At 45.7% G+C, this 17,148-nt stretch overlaps 1 protein-coding gene across 2 annotated transcripts; it reads right to left on the minus strand.

Annotated features, from left to right (window-relative positions):
• Window positions 1-2,348: 2,348 nt before the first annotated feature.
• ZFP64 (ZFP64 zinc finger protein) lies at window positions 2,349-14,048 on the minus strand. 2 transcript variants are annotated; one of them, XM_017815277.1, is made up of 6 exons: window positions 13,997-14,048; window positions 12,790-13,029; window positions 11,214-11,375; window positions 10,141-10,203; window positions 9,298-9,549; window positions 2,349-5,678 (listed from the first exon to the last, which is right to left on the minus strand). In XM_017815277.1, exons 1-6 carry the CDS (start codon window positions 14,046-14,048, stop codon window positions 4,378-4,380), a joined length of 2,070 nt encoding a protein of 689 aa, XP_017670766.1. In that variant the 3' UTR covers window positions 2,349-4,377. The 2 variants fall into 2 exon arrangements, with proteins under 2 accessions (XP_017670766.1, XP_017670765.1); XM_017815276.1 differs by lacking the exon at window positions 13,997-14,048 and adding an exon at window positions 13,208-13,800.
• Between the last annotated feature and the right edge of the window lie 3,100 nt (window positions 14,049-17,148).

Below are 17,148 nucleotides of genomic sequence, written 5' to 3' on the forward strand. Positions count from 1 at the left end.
CAGGAGCACAAGCAGGCATAAATGCATCCTTGTATCCTTAAAATATAACCAAACCAAAACACACTAACCAACCAAAAACATACCCCCAAAAAACTCTACAGGTCCTCAGGTAATTATTTCTCAAATAACGTTCAACTTTTACTTACAGAATTCACCCACTCACTAATCAAAAGAGATTTCACTTTGAGGTTTACATGAGGCCTGAAATTAGGAACTTAGAGAAAACACCTCTGCCAAAGCTGAATCTGCAATAAAACAAAATTCCTGGTTTTTATAGAGGGAAACACAGCTCCTGAAATAATAAATAATTATTTATTACTCCTGGAATAAATTATATCTCAGGTCACAGAATTCAGCCTGAACAGGAGTATGTTACCCTCATGGTACACAGCATTTAAAAATCCAACTCTGCTTTGCCATGGACTTTTTGACTTCCCCACAACATTGTGAAGTCTCTAAAAGATGAAAGACAGCCATGTAACCAAATACTGTATGTTTTCTGAGTCCTTCTCCGTGTCTAGCAACTTGAATAAAGACAAAGGCAGAATTGGATACCTGAGAGAGAAAAGAAAGCTTTTCCTGAGAGAGACTTTTAATTCACAATGATACCTGAGCCATTATTTCCTCAGGTCACTATAGAAACCTTTATCACCTTATGAAAGGTCATTGGGTAAGTGACAGGAGACATCAGTTTCTCTTAACAATATTGGTTTCTCTTCTTAAAATTTAAATAACAAGGCTAAAGATTTTCCAACTAGAGATGTAAAAAGCCATTAGAGTATCCAGTCAATACTCCTGAAATTATAGGATAGAAGCTTTTCCACTGGGGACACAGCAAATATTTTTTACAGATACCAGAGCACCAAATGGCAAAAAGGACAGCTGACTCTATTTTGACTGCAAACAAAATAAATAAATAATCAGAAATACGGATTAAAATAAAGGTATCTAAAAAAAAAAAGAAGCCTTTCCACAGTTGTTTGTAATGTAGAGGAAAAATGTCTTGGCATGGCTCTAACATTTTAAACCCTATAACAGAAGGTACTTTCCAGTGCAGTCAGATGATAATAGCAATAAATAGCTCTGCCAAAATGATTGGGAAATATTTTGGTCCCAACTTTTTAACTGCGAACCCCATGTGTATTCAATATGTTTGGGTTTGCCCCAGATACCAAAGGACCCAGCTTTGGTTTTAGGTCTCGTCTCAGGTGAGGACTTGATCCCATTCACCCATCCAGGAGGGGCATCTGCATATCCAGTAACCCCCCTGTGCACAGGACAAATTGAGGCTGGTTTTGAGCAGGAATCTGCCGTTTTGATGCAAGTGACAGCTAAAGTTTTTATCAAAACCACCTGAAAGGTTAAGCACCACTGGCAGGGCTCAATCTGGAGTGTTGCTGGTTTGCTGCTCAAACTCAACACCGAGCCTTGCTGAGGACACTGAGATGGGGCTCACTCCCACACCAGCCTCCCCAAAACACAATTAAAGGTGTCCAAGACAAACTTTTCTTTGGAGTTTTTTTTCCTGCTGAGTGTTTCTACCTCCCAGAAACACGAGGGGACAGCACATTCGAGCGGGTCTTGTGGAGGATGAGCCTCTGCTCATGGGATACTCGGTCTGGTTTTAGAAAGCAGTCATGGAGTAACAGCAACAAAATCCCCAAAGGCTGGGAAGGCCCAAGAGCAGGGGTTGGGTTATTGAAAGGCACACAAGCCACGCTCCACTGCCTGCCCAGTGCTCTGCCTCTGTGTCACCTCAGCTCTTTAAGCAACCAGATTTGCCCTCACGCAGGAGGGAGGAGGGAACACGCTGTAAACTCACACTTGGGACCCCACAACCAAACTGTGTGAAAAGCACAAGTCTGTGCAGAGAACGGAACCTGCCAGGGATGTCCTGGAGGAAGCAAACCTTGGAATGCTTAGTTTTACATTTCACTCTCAGAGCCAGAGCATCACCCATTTTGTAACCAGTGAGCAGGACTAAGTCATGCTCCTGGGGCTCAACACTTACCAGGGGAGCTTGGGGATCTCCGGGCAGCAGGAACAAAAATCCATCCCAGTATTTCGTCCTGGAAAAAGACAACTTGCTCCAGAGCTCTGAGGCTCTGGCAGATCTCTGGGGAGGGAGGGATACGATTTATTTACCATGTGCTCAAAAGCAAGTGAGCTCTACAAGAGACACTTGTTATGAATTACCAGGCTCTCTCCAGGGATAGTTCTGTTGATAACATGAAGAATGTATTAAATGAATATCAGAGATTAAAACAATCTGGTTCTGCCAGCTCCAAAACACAAAGACCATTACTGTCATACACAGAAATAAAGCTGGAATATTGGAAGAGAAAATTGAAAATAAATTGCCCCCATGTCAGCCTGGGTTATCAGCTGCTTTTTTTTTTTAGGGTGGAGGAAAAGAAGTCTCTAGATTGTTCACTGAAACATGATGCAATCAGCCTAACAATGTTAAAGAAGCAGCACTAAGCTTTGTCTATTCATTCACACCATTTTATTATCTTTCCTGTTTATCTTCGAGGCACAGGGAGGACCAGAACCAAGGGGAGTCTTTACAATATGAAAAATCTGCTGGTTTCCTATTTTAGAAGATAAAGGAGGCTTTTTGTGAAACTGCAGTGCAGGTAACAGAGCTGTGTAACCTTAAGTGTGACATTAGATTGAAGGTGAGATCCCTGGAGGTGCATCCCCTGGCACCCTTGCAGGGCTGGAGGCAAGGGCAAACACATAAATTTGCAGTTCAAACCATCAGCTTCCTCGGAATCCCACATTTTGTGGCATTCTTGCAGTGCCCCACAATTCTGTAGCTGTCAACTATGTATAGAATAAGATTAACGAACAGGGAGTAAAAAATTATCAGTTTAACATAAATTGTGAGATAAGTTTTGGCCACAGATCTGCTTCATGTAGAAAATGTTGGACATTTCTTTTTATTTGCTGCTTTTTATCTTAGGTGAAAGTAAGATTTTTACAGCCAGGCTTTTTGTAACGTCTTCTAGAAGTGAATTTGGAAATGCTTTTACCGGGTAGAGTTAAGAGCAGGGAACTCTTAAACAGGAAACATCATCCAGGAGAACAGAGCACACTCCAAAGTTTCTTTGGGCCTCTGGCACCACCTATGGATGACACAGAATATTTGGAGCTCAGGAAACCCTCCCTGCAGAGTTCACTTACACCAACGAGTACGGGAAAATTAATTGCCTTTTTCAGTTGCCAAATTGTGGTACATTTGCACTTAGAAGTTTGTAGGTTTGGTGTAACTTTCTACACCCAAAAGCCTGCCCACCTTACCCACCAATATCAGCACTTTGTCCAACTACAGCTGTCGTATTAGTTCTTGTCACATCTCAAAACTCAGATATCACAGCCAAACTTTTATCTTAAAATCAGATTACCACCCCTTTGCAGTCATGTACAGCCACCAGCTCTAACCCCTCAGCCCATGGCCACCACCTCCTGTCCCATGCCCCAGGCAGAAGTTTCTTGTCCAGCTGGAGCCCTTTGAAAGCTCCATCAGCAGGGTCTCTGACATGCAAGCCCCTCATGAGCGAGACTCAAACTGTAATGCACTTTTACTACCCATGCAACTCCAAACAGGCAGCATCAGAATAAAAACAAAATGTTAGGAGTGTTTGTAAAAAATATATTTGCAGTCATTTTTCTCTTTAAATCACAGGTGCCTCTGACAGAGATCACTGTGCCAGGGAGATAATTTGCAACTGTGTTCTTGCTAACAAAGTTAGTTACTACTGATGGAGGGACAAAATCCTTTTGTTTTCTAAAAACAATCACCTGGTCTTCTGCCTAAGTATTTCCAAGTGCCAGGTTCCAGCAATTTCTACAGATACTAAGGAACAGCCCCACTAAACTTTACCAGGGCTGGATTAGACCCAGTAGTAGGGATTTCTCAGAGATCAGCCAGGAGCAGTGAATGCACACACAGCATGGAACTGAAAGACACTTCACTAAAATAAACTTCAGAATGGCTCAAACTTTTGTCTTTTCGTGTGTGTATAAAAGAAAAAGACTGCTGGGATAGTAATTCAGCATAAGGTGAGGCTTTCTTATTTTAGGCAGCATAATAAAGGAGCCATACTGTGGGAATCTCACTGCTTGGAGACACTGGCAACAGTTGCTTTGATGCTCAGATTTTACAAAGAACACAGCCTCCCATCTCAACAGAGGCACATAAATATATATAAATACATCCTCCTCTTCAGGAACAAGAATGTTTCCATGTACAGACAAGTAAAATGTATATTTGGCTTTGTAGGATAAGTCCTGCAGTCACTGATGTCCTATGGATTTCTGCTGAGCTCAGCACTGCCTCTGAGAGAGAGATGTGAGCAGGAACAGTGTTTGTGACTAATCTGGTATGGAGTCTGCTGGGCACAGCAGAGCTGTGTGTGCTCCACTCTGGATGATGGAGTAGGTCTGCTTTGGGGCTTCAGTGTGGGAGGAGGAAGAGAAGATGGGAGGAGGGGGAGCTGCAGTGGACACCGTTATACTCTGCCCCCCATCACTGACCACAGTCACTTCTGTTGCCCCTTCCTGTATCAGGGCATTCAGGCCCTCCAAGTCGGAGCAGCTGATGCCGGAGCTGGTGATGAAGGCCTGGCTGGCGGCAGCCTCGTGGCTGCTGACGGGGGCAGCAGGAATCAGAGCCTGGTGCAGGGCACTGCCATCACCCTGGTCGTGGGTGGTGAGCAGCACTGCCGGCTGTGCCACGGGCCCGGTGTCCCCTGAGGCCATGGCAGGGGGGGCTGGGGCCACCAGGCTCACCTGGCCCAGCAGCTGCAGGCGGCCGTTGGCCGGCAGCTCCTCCTGGCCCTGGCTGACCAGGGCAGGAGGCACCACGTTCACCGAGGCAGCCTGGACAATGCTGTTGGTTTGAGGGACCTGGTGGCCCACGATGATCTTGACCCTGCCCTCGTTGTATGGGGAAACCTGAGCAGGCTGCAGTGGGACCTGGAGGTGGCTGACGGTGATCGGGGCACTGTTCTGCCGGCTGGGGTCCATCTGGAGCTGCAGGACAGCCAGCTCGTTATTTTTAGATCCATTATACAGACTGTGCTGCTTCTTATGACTCCTGAGAGAATCTTCTCGGACAAAGGAAGCATCACACAGGTCACACTTAAACGCTTTCTTGGCATCCAATTTGGCAACTTGCCTGGAGCCACCTTGCTTTGGCCTGTCTCCTTCCTTCTTCTCCATGGACTGCTTCTTGGTCTTGACTTTGTCTCCGTGAGCTTTCCTGACGTGAGTGGTCAGGTTGCTGCGCTGCTTTGTGTCAAAGCTGCAGAACTCACACTTGAAGGGCCGATCTTTGCAGTGGATCCTCTCGTGCACCTTCAGCGCTGCCTTGTTGGAGCACGAGTAGCTGCACTCCGAGCACTTCACTGGCTGCTCGGGCTGGTGAGTTCGGATGTGGTGCCGAAGGCTGGTTTTGTTTCCACACTGAAAGTCACACTCTGGACACTTGAGAGTGTTCTCCATGCTGTGCTTGATCCGGATGTGGGACTTCAAGTTGCCCTTCATGGCGCAGCGGACCTCGCAGAACTCACACTTGTAGGGTTTCTCTCCGGAGTGCACACGCATGTGCCTCTTCAGGTCAGAGTTGATCTTAAACTTAGCAGGGCACATCTGACACTGGAAAGGAGCATCTCCTGCAACACAACCCACAGCTCAAATTACAATGAGACACTGAGATCTAATGAATTATGTACAGGTGACTTGTTCTAAACTCCCAGGGTATTTTCCAGATGACAAGAACTTCAATGCACAGGATTATCACCCGGTCTGACATATTCGTGTGCAAACTCTCCATGAGCACACCTGCCCACATCTGTTGCTTTTCACAACTGACCCTTGGAAATTCTCCATTTTTAGTTCATTTTGTGTATAAAACTGCTCGGTGTGCTCCAGAGAAGCGACTGAAGTATCTCATTTGTCTCTCTTTAGCAACAGGATATCTCGACTAGCGTGTAAAATTAATAAAAATAAACACTGTAACTTTAACAGCTGGTGTATTTTTAAGTCTAAGGAAACAACGTAAACACATCCATGCCTCAGGATTACACCACAAGATTCACAAGGAGGCTTGCAGGTTAACTTTAAGCCTATGTAAAGGGTAGGCTGCTGCAGAAACAAGTGCTTAATGGACACCAGCCTTACTGCTCAACCATATACACCTTAACCATCTATCCCTTACTGCCTTCCCTGTACATTTGCTGAGTTAGATTCGTTGACCAGAAAAACAGATGAGTTTTTTTGGCCTGGTTCATTTGGCTGGCACAGGAAGGCAGTGGAAAATCCAGGACAGAGGGAGATGTAGGGACAGAAGTCCATACCCGGGTCAGTGTCAGCTGACTGCACCACCATAGCAGTACCACAGTTACAAGGGAAAAAAAGGAAAAAAGAGGGATCACAGCTACGTAAATTCACCTGGAAAAGACAAATGTGAGACTGTGAAAAAGTATGTGACTCTGGAGAAATGTGCTTACATAGAAAAGTAACACTGAGCTTTTGTTCTTCTGGCATTGCAGCAACCAAGACAGAGATGTTTGCACCATGTATCACACCCAGTAATGTTCCACAGGTCATATAAGATCAGTTTGCATTCAGACTCTTAACTGATAAAGCATGAAAAATGAACACACACCTGCAAGGTCTCTGTAAGCCTGTTTATGTGATTCTCCCTAATAACCATTCCAATTGCCTGGATCTAACCCACTATTTTGCATTTCCTTTATTTGCAGGCTTGTGTCACAACATGCATGACCACGTTAAGGTGGAGCTCTGCTTAATGCATCATCAAATCCAGGGTAAAGACCAGGGACTTCATTCTGAAGTCATTAAAAAAAACAAATCCAAAGCAAGCTTAGCAACCTAACTAAATAACTGTTTCCTTTTTCTCTTAATCTAAATGTGTAGTTCTCTAAAATACCTGAAAAAGAAGTCTTTAGGCAGGTATTATTTTGAAAAAGTGGAAGAATTGTGTTATTAGGTACTAAGACACCCTTGGTGAGAGAAGGAAAAAGAAAGTGTGTTTAGTTCAACAGACATTTATCCTCTTTAATAATCAAACTGCAAATGGCTGATTTATTTTATAAGTTAATATTTTATAGAGTTTGTGATAGCTGTATAATTTTGCATAATTTGCTTACCCAGCTACATATGTCATAGGTTTAGCTGCATATTTTTCAAATCAAGTTGTGGCCTACTGTGCTAATCCATGTATCTGTTTAATAATTGAGATACATAGTGTACTATCTGTATTAAACAGATTTTATTAATGAAGATGCACTGTTTGTTCATCTAGTTTATTTTACAGTCTCAGCTGCACACTCAGCTACTGAATTTTTATCTGCTTTGCTGATGAAGGCACAGTTTGTATTTCAATGACTTAATTTTCATATACAGAGTAGCACAATATATGAAAAATATATATCTCAATATATGAAATAAATTACTAATTTTACTGAATAAAGCAAACTATGCTGGTTCTGTTTGCTTAAAGAATTGTCTACTATGTGTATTTCTTTACATTTCTGCCCATAATTGACACTGCCTGAATATACCTCAAAAAGTTGTGTCTGACCCTGGAATTATTAGTTCTAAGAGAAGTTTTACTCCAATTAACAGGAAACTGATGTTTAGATGACTAGTTCAGTGAGTACTGCTGTGCAGGTGATCTCACTCTGAGCAATGTAGATTACACTTACCTTCTAAGAAAAATTAATTAAATTCCAGTAAGCAATATATTCTACATACCAGTCCTTTTCTCCTAAAATTGGTTTTGTGCACAACAGCTTTGTAACCTGACAGGGATGAAATGATTACTTTCAAAATTCTTGTGCCTCCTTTCAGCAAATTTGTGAAGATTTGTGAGGTATAAAAGATTCTTTTTTGTTAGAGAAAGGGTGGTTTAACCCTCCCCTTCATCACAATGCACAAGGGATTTATTTCCTTTATCTACTCAAAACAAATCCCATCTTGCACACATCCAAACTACTGTTGTTTAGGACTCGAATCCAGAATCAGATGCAGGACAGGTTCAAAGCTAATCTAATAATCACTGAACCATAACCACCTTGCAGCTAAAATTCACAGAACTAATCAAATGTATAAAAGACAACACAGAAAGTAATCCATTACCCTGGATTAGATGAAAAACAAAATACAGAGACAACTGTACGAAGACAACAGTACAACAGTATCTTTACAGCAAACCTCTTCCTGGAACAGATATAAAAAAGACAGACATTTGCAAACAAAGTAAATAGAAAATGATGCAATGGTTATAAGCCTGGGGGCTGAAGATTTCTATCCATAGAGCAAAAATTCCATGAGCAAAATACAGTTCTGGCTGCTCATCCTACACTGTTAATGTTCATCACTCTGCACAGGGAAGGTACCACACAGAAAGGTCACCAAAAATGTCACTTAAATTGCTAATTACTTGCTATTTTACTGATGCAAGAAAGATTAAATTATGCAGCTAAGTTTTGTACTGATATAACTAGTTCAATTATAAAGTAATTTCAGTGTTTCTAATAGAGTGGACCAGATCTGAGAGACACAGAAACCTCCATGCTCTTAATCAATCAATAAATTAGATCCTTCAGTTCTACCGGTCTGAGAACATCTAACAGGCAGTTTCAAAATCAATTTAGCAGAAAGTCTATCAAGAATCAGACCTGTCTTCTTATTGCTTCCAGGTATTTTTAGTAAAGCTGGATTGCCCTACTAGATTCTATATCTAAGAAGTTCACAGAAGGTGGATGCACCAGTGATTTTGAGAGTCCGAATGAGCCCTTTTGGGCATCCTAACACCTGCATAATTTTGTAAATTTTCCCTAGGACCTTCAAAGCTTTAGAGATCTGAATTTTAGCCTGTAAATGTAGAAGACCTTTCCAGAAGATTTTACTAGGAGGAGATTAGGGGTTTTTGCTTAAGGAAGGTTTCCTGCCTGGAAGAAGACATCTTTCCCAGAGACAGTTTCAGATGTTTTCTCCTCCTGCATTCCAGAGGAGCTGACTCCTGGCTATGAGAGAAGATAAGTTCTTGTGGGCACGTTTGAAGGCCCCCACAGCAGGAGGGTCAGGGATGACAAAAGCCCTGAGAAGAACGGGGGGTGTGTCTTTTCCTCGGACCGGTGCAGATTTGGGCCGAGATGTTAAACGTGTTCTCGACTTTGGAAAGAAACTCCCCTGAATCCTTCCACTGCCTGGTATTTTGGGGGTGCCTGCATGCATTTGACCCTGACAAGCCTGAGAAGGTACCTGTGTGGGACCTGAGGTGCACAGTGAGCTGGCTGGAGTTGCGACTGGCGTAGGGGCAGATCTGGCACTTGAAGGGGCGCTCGTTGGAGTGGATGCGCTGGTGCTTGTTGAGGCTGCTGCTGTCGGCGGCCGCGTACTCGCAGTGCTTGCACTTGTAGGGCTTCACCCCCGTGTGGCACCTCATGTGCATCTTCAGCTTGTCCTTCCTGCTGAAACACTTGCTGCAAACCTCACACTTGTGGGGCTTGTCTCCTGGAACGAGCGGAAGGGCAGCGACGCACCGTGAATTTTTGCGCCATAAGGATGTTGTGATAAAACAAACAAACACACACCAAACACTCGATAGAAAAGGGACTGGTTTTCAGAAGCTGGACACTGCATTTCACCAGCCATCCTATTAGCTAAAGAGTTCTTTTATGCTTCAGAAAGCTGCAGGCAGAGGTGCAATGAGTTTAGCAACTGCCTTTACAACTCTGATATTGAGGTTTAGGGGGAGGGGAGGTAAAATTATAGAATTACTGTTTCATATGAAGAATAAACTTCTGGGTTTATGTACTTCCACCACATAAACACATGCTCCCTGATAAACCCGTGGTCTGCACCCCTGTGCCTTCAATCAATGTCCAGTGTTCATGTCTCACAGCTGTCAGTGGGACTGCCCATGGTGGGACACGGTTTGCCCAAAGAGGGCAGTTCTTCAGACACAGGGCAGTACAATGCTAGAAGGTACAGACTTATGTGTACATTCTATCTATAGAGACGTTATTTCATAGGAAAATACCTTTTGGCAAAAAGATAAAAGGAGGAAACAAACCCAAACTAAAATACAGCAACTATATAAACCTGTGTGTGTTCGTAGATGACGTTCCATATCCTTCATGCCATAGGAAGTCTTGAACTGGCAGCCTGGAAATGGTAAGATCGAGACCATTAAATTCAAGGAAAATCTAACAAAACAATAAAAATACACTACGAAATTCTAGGCATTTTCTTTATTTTCAATAACATTTTTTTAAAATTCAGTATGAACAGAGAATGAAATCCCCATCNTTACTCACATCTGCTTAAAAGAGTGACCAGCTTACTTCAGTTTTCTAACGCTTCTCCTTGGAGGCAATCCACTCCTACCTTTTTCTGAAAGCTTTGGAACAAGGGTCACTGGAAGCTCTGCCCAGGGTCTGAGATGCTCTTCCCTGGGCACAAGGGATGCTGGGGGAACTAATCCATTCCACATAAGACTTCCAGTTAGTGCAACTGGGAACTCAGGTAATAGCTCTCCATTCAGGAATTCTGTTCAAGTGGAAAAGGCTACAGTTCTAGAGCAGAGAAATGAAAGCTCAGCATCTCAAATGTGCCTTTCAAATTAAGGCAAGTTTAAGAAAAGAGATGGAACCTTCTGCCACCATGAACAGAACTACTCAGCTACATGGATGGTTCTGTGCTCATTTTCTGTGTCCTGCAGGGTTTCCACTCGTTAGGTCTCCAAATAAGAGACCATTTTATAAAGATGGTTCAATTCATCCTTATAAAAATGCTAAATGATCAAAGGCAAACCATGAAATGCCAAATTCATATATGACATTTCTCTCATACAACAATGGCAGTCAGCAAAAAGGTAACAAGATTCTACCCTTACTTTGGCACAGATGTGGGCAGAGGCCAAAGTCTCCACTCAAACCCACTGCAGCATCACCAGAGGACATCACAGTGTAGGACCAAAGTCTAAGGATATGTGAAATCAATAAGAAAACTACTCCTGGTATCACTAGTAGTTCATCACACCCTTAGTAAACAGGTTGTCTTCCAGGTTCTGCACATCTGAACTGCTCAAGACAGACAAATCTGCCGTGTGTATTCACTACAGGACACCTCCCACTGCTCAAATGAAAAGCAAGGAGGCACAAACCCCATCTTACCTGGGTAGCAGCAGTTTAGTTTCTTCTGTGTGAGCGAGGCAGTGGACTTTTTGGACCGTGCTTTAGGTGGTGTGGGCACGACAGCAGCAGCTGGAGGCTCACTGCTCTCACTGGGCAGGTAGGTTTGATAGCCATGCTCAAAAACAAACTCTGGGGCAGAAACTAAACACACAAAAAAGCTTAATTTGAGAACATTAACTTCACTAATCAGAAAAATATGTAATTATTGTCTAGTTTCATGAATTACTTCTACATTCTGGTTTTTTTTCCAGCACCATTCCTGTTCCTGTGTTCCTATTTACCTGAGGGAGGGGGAAAGGAAAAAGGCTTTTTTCTTCCAAATATCAAATAAAGCCATATTTGTTTTTCAACACTGGCTGTGCTATAGCCCAAAGGAGAAAAAAAAATCCTTATTTACGTGGCAAATGTGGTAAAAATGGCATAAATGCAAACAAATTTTTTTATAATTGTTAAAAAAGTTCAGCCTCTTTCAACTCTACTGTTTTTAGCTGTTACTCACAAGAATAACAGGTGAAACTATCTCAGCCAAAGTAGCAGCTTTTAAATCAATTAAACAACACTGTACCCCAAAAGGGCAAATGGATAGAACTGCCCTCATTTTAAAGATGAGTAAATATGAAGCAGAAAAATGACTCATCCAAAACCCACACTGAGTTGAGGGATTATAATACAAAAATTCCTGGAAGTGAGCCCTGAATTCAGTTTGTTTCACTGCTCTTCCAGATTCTCTGCCTTAATCTGTCTATCCAAATTAAAGTCAAATAATTTGGATTTTAGTAAGGTCCCACACCAAAATAAAATAAAACTATATATAGAAGGGCGAACCTTCATACATGGAACAAAATTCTAATTTTATTTAAATGTCTCTAGGATCGGGACCTCACTTGAGCCTTCACATAGGCAGAAATTTTGAGCAATATTTTTCCTGCCAATTAGTTGTGGGAGCAATGTTAGAGAATGCAGTGTTCTCACAAAAAAAATGCCTGGATTGGTGCCTGACAGCGATTCTGTGTCTGTTTTTCATCAAGAGCACTCTTAAAAAAAAATTAAAATGCAGAGTAATTTCATTATTTTTCATAAGTATTGACAATTTTAATTAGTTTGCACAAGTTGGTTATACAACACAATAGACTTGAGCAATTCTCTGCAAGAGTGTGTATCTCAATTAGCAAATTAAGCAACTATTGTCACTCCAAACCCAAGGAGGCAGCACACCACTATTTTTCTTTCTTGGGTACATGACAACTAATGTGAGAACTGCTGTTTTAGCTGAGTGTGATGGGGACACATGAACAGAGGGCTGTGTCATGTTGCCACTTCACAGAATCACAGAATATGCTGAACTGGGAGGGACCCACAAAGATCATCGAGTCCAACTCCTGGCCCTGCACAGGACCATCCCCAAGAGTCACACCCTGTGCCTGAGAGCATCATCCAAATGCTCCTTGAGCTCTGGCAGCCTTGGGGCTGTGCCCACTGCCCTGGGGAGCCTGTTCCAGTGCCAGACTTGGTACGAGTCAAGTGCCTCCAAGCTGCAGGTGTGTGACACTGCTACCTGTGATGGTCTGTGTCTCCGAGGCGATGGTCCTGGTCGTGGTCTGTGCCTGTGTGGACGGCACCGTTTCCTCCGACACAAACTGGACGGTGCTGGTGGCCCCGGCCGTGGCACTGGTGAGCTGGCACCCGCTCTGCTTGTGCCCCACGAAGGCGTCCAGGTTGTTGAACTGCTGCTTGCAGATGCCGCAGATGTGGATGTCGGGGGTGAGCTCCACCAGCACCGTGGTGCCGCCGGGGACTGCGGGGACAGGAGCGCAGTGAGGAGCTCAGCCCAAGGGAGTGGGTGACACTGCTCCCAGGGGCACAGGGACATCCTGCTGCCCTCATGACCTGAGCTGTGGAGTCACTGTGGGACCCCCAGGTGGGGTGGGGGGATGCTTCCCCAAAGGGCTTGGGGTCCTGCAGGGGGTACTCACCCAGTGGCTGCAGCATCACTCCACAGAGCCTGCCTGGGACCTGCGGACCCTGCCTGGGATCCATGGACTACAGACCATGGCCTATGGAGCATGGACCACCACCTGGGATCCATGGATGACAGACCATGAACCAACACCTGGGATCCATGGACTACAGACCATGGCCTATGGAGCATGGACCACCACCTGGGATCCATGGATGACAGACCATGAACCAGCACCTGGGATCCATGGATTACAGACCATGGCCTATAGAGCATGGACCACCATCTGGGATCCGTGGGCTACAAACCATGGACCACCATCTGGGATCCATGGGCCATGGACCACCGCCTGGGTCCCAAAGACCACGGACCACTGCCTGGGGCCCACGGACTATCAATCATGGACTATGGACCATGGACGACTGCCTAGGGTCCATGGATTGTAGACCACGGACTATGGATCACTGACTGCCTGGGACCCATGGACCACTGCCTAGGACCCATGGACTATGGACCACCCTCAGGGAGCCATGGACCACCACCCAAGACCCACGGACCACTGACCACTGCCCAGGACCCGCGGACCATGGGCTACACCCGGGCTACCACCGCGACCCCCCCACCCTTCCCGGCGCCGCGGCGCTCACGCAGATTCCCGGGTTCCCCTCCGCCCCCCAGCCAGGTTCCCGGGCTCCGCTCCCGCCCGTTTCCTGCGCTACTCAGGTTTCGGGGCCTGCCCAGGCCCCGGCTCAACTGGGCTTCCGCCGCGCAGGCCCCGGAGCGCGCATGGCGCGGCGGCACTTACACTGCACGGGCCCGGGGAAGGCGGGCGCCGCCCCCGCCGCGCCGCCGTTCATGGCGGCGGGGCCGCGCTGCGCTCGCCGCCTCCTGCGCGGGGCTGTGGCCGGGGGAGCCGCTGCCGCCGGGCACCGCTCCCGCCGCGTCCCGCGGCCGCCGAGCGCGGGCGGATGTGCGGGAGCCGAGCATGCTCAGTGGCGGCGGCGAGGCTGCGGCGGTGCCCTCAGCGACCGCCGGCCGCGGGCAGCGACGGCCCTGAGGAGCCGAAGCGGCGTTGTTAAACCACAAACCTCCAGCATTAAACCCAGGATTAAACCTCGCGCCCTCCCGAAACCTCCAGCATTAAACCTACTATTAAACCCCGAGCCCTGCCCAAACCTCCAGCATTAAACCTGTATTAAACCCCGAGCCCTGCCCAAACCTCCAGCATTAAACCTGTATCAAACCCCGAGCCCTGCCCAAGTCGCCATCGTTAAGCCCCGAGCCCTGCCCGTGCCTGTCCCCGCTGTGGCAGCGCTGAGGCGGCCGCGCTCCGGCCATGGCCGCGGGCTGAGGGCTCGCCCTGCGCCCACACAGCCCCGGGTCTTAGATTAGGGCTTTAATTAGCCTAGCAGAGTTTGAGGGAGTTAGGGCTGGCACTGGGGTTAAATCTTGCGGTAGTAGAAGCAGGGAAAGCCAGCCTCAAGTTTTGGACGTTTATTCTGGGTTACATCAGAATCAAGGCTGCGTTCTTGCACCAACTCTATTCACAATCTTTTTCAGCATGATGCTCCAAAGGGCCACGGCAGACCTCGATGATCAGGACGGTATCTACATTCGATATCGTACTGATGGAAGCCTATTCAACCTAAGGCAACTGAAGGCCCACACCAAGACCTTAAATCATCTCGTCCGAGAGCTGCTCTATGCTGATGACGCCGCCCTTGTTGCCCACACAGAAGCAGCTCTGCAGCGTTTAACATCCTGCTTTGCAGACGCTGCTGAGCTCTTTGGGCTGGAAGTCAGCTTAAAGAAGACAGAAGTTCTCTATCAACCTGCACCTCAGGAAGCCTTCCATCATCCCCACATCACCACTGGCCAATCAGAGCTCAAATCAGTCCAGCAGTTTAATTACCTAGGTAGCCTCATCTCATCGGATGGTAAGATTGACAGGGAGATAGACAACAGGTTAGCAAAGGCATACAGTGCCTTCAGAAAGCTTCATAAAAGAGTATGGCATAATAAACACTTGAAGAAAAGTACCAAGATCAGTGTTTACAAAGCCATTGTGCTGTCTACTCTTTTATATGGTTCCGAATCATGGGTCATCTACCGCCACCACCTGCGTCTCCTAGAACGCTTCCATCAACGCTGCCTCCGTACAATCCTAAACATCCACTGGCCAGATTATGTGACCAATACATCTGTTCTAGAACAAGCAGCAATCACAAGTATTGAGGCCATGTTGCTGAGAACACAGCTGCGTTGGGCAACAGGATCCCTAAGATCCTGCTTTATGGTGAACTTGCCACTGACTGCCACAAGAGAGGAGCCCCAAAGAGAAGATACAAGGACTCCCTGAAACAACATCTCAGCCTTGACCGTATTGATCACCATAACTGGTCTACTCTGGCCTCAAATCGGGAGGCCTGGAGACACACCATCTATAATGCAGCTGTCTCCTTTGAGAACGCACGCAGGATCACTCTCGAGGAGAAAAGACAACACAGAAAGCACCGTGCCTTTCGGAATATTCCACCTAAGGAGTCTTTCTGCTGTGCCTTTTGCAATCGGACACGTCTATCTTGCATTGGCCTTATTAGCCACCAGTGTGCTTGTAACAAATGTGGATAGAGCCTTGCCCAAATCTTTGTTCACAAAGCCTAGCCATGAAGGAACATCAGAATCACACAGAAGTCGGGTTGGAAGGGACCTTATAGCCCAACCCTTTCCACCCACCCCATGGGCAGAGACACCTTCCACTAGGCCAGGTTGCTGAATGTTCTAAATGCAAAGAAGTTGAAGTAATTGCTCATTACTGTTCTTCATGCAAAATAATTTCCTTTTTTTTTGCTATCACAACACTGATAACTGCCCAGAAAGCCAAAGTGGCTGCTCTGGCACGATTACTAAAAACCCACTCTGATAATCCACCTCTTTTTACCAAGCCTTAGGAGCTCTCCTTTGTGTCACCGTGGCTACACAGCCAGTCCCTACAAAGCATAGCACAGAAATAAGAATATGGTTAGTGCTGATGACAGTGTTTTGGGAACAGATCCAAAAGAAATTAAATCCTAGTAAAAGTAATCAACACAAATCTATTTTTTTTCCACAGTATAGATAGAGCTGTGGAACTGAAAACTGACTTTTAACTCATTTTGTTGTTTTTTCCAGAACACTGTGACCCATTTCCAAAGCTGACAGAGTGTCTGCCTGTCTGTCTATCCACCAATTATAGTTGCAACCACAGGTGTGCTTTGGAACATGGCATATATTACTTTTATCTCTTTCTCCCTTAATTTGATGCCTTTTCATTAGGCTGCAAGCCTGCTGGCCTTGATTAGAAAAGAATAGGCATTGTGTGTTGTTAGAAAGTGGATTTTCACTTACACAAGGACCAGCGATGACAGCAGGGCAGGCTGTGTGCCCCTCCTGACTGCCAGAACAAACACAGCAGGGAAAGAGCCCATGGATGTGCTTCTCCTTCCCCCCGGGTGTCAGGACAACAATACTTAAGTGATACAGGACGCTCTGAGGTTGCACCACTGAGTCACATATGATTGGCTTCGTTTCTCCTGTGTTAGTTGCTACATTATTCAATTGGACACTATTAACGAGATGTGTTAAATTAACGTACAGGAAAAGGTTCAGGGAGAGCTGGGCTGCTCCAACTGGCATCCAAAAGAGGAATTCCCTCCACCCCTTCCATCATTCCTTCCAGCTGCCTTGCAGAAAGCGTTTGGTCGGTAGCAAACTGAACTGCTCAGTTCCCTGTGCTGGCAAGGGCTGGAGGCATTTGGAAGGGAAGATCTCTGTCTTGGACTGCACTTGTGCTGTTCTTCCCTCCTCTGGTATTTCCCAGCATGCTGCAAAGATAGCCAGGCTGGGAATGTTCAGGCTCTTTTTATGGAGGAGAAGATGAGATGGGGCCAAATTAATGTATTTCATAGGAACATATGA

Source organism: Lepidothrix coronata, unplaced genomic scaffold (genome assembly GCF_001604755.1).
Source record: "Lepidothrix coronata isolate B3197 unplaced genomic scaffold, Lepidothrix_coronata-1.0 Scaffold49, whole genome shotgun sequence".
Classification (NCBI taxonomy): domain Eukaryota; kingdom Metazoa; phylum Chordata; class Aves; order Passeriformes; family Pipridae; genus Lepidothrix; species Lepidothrix coronata.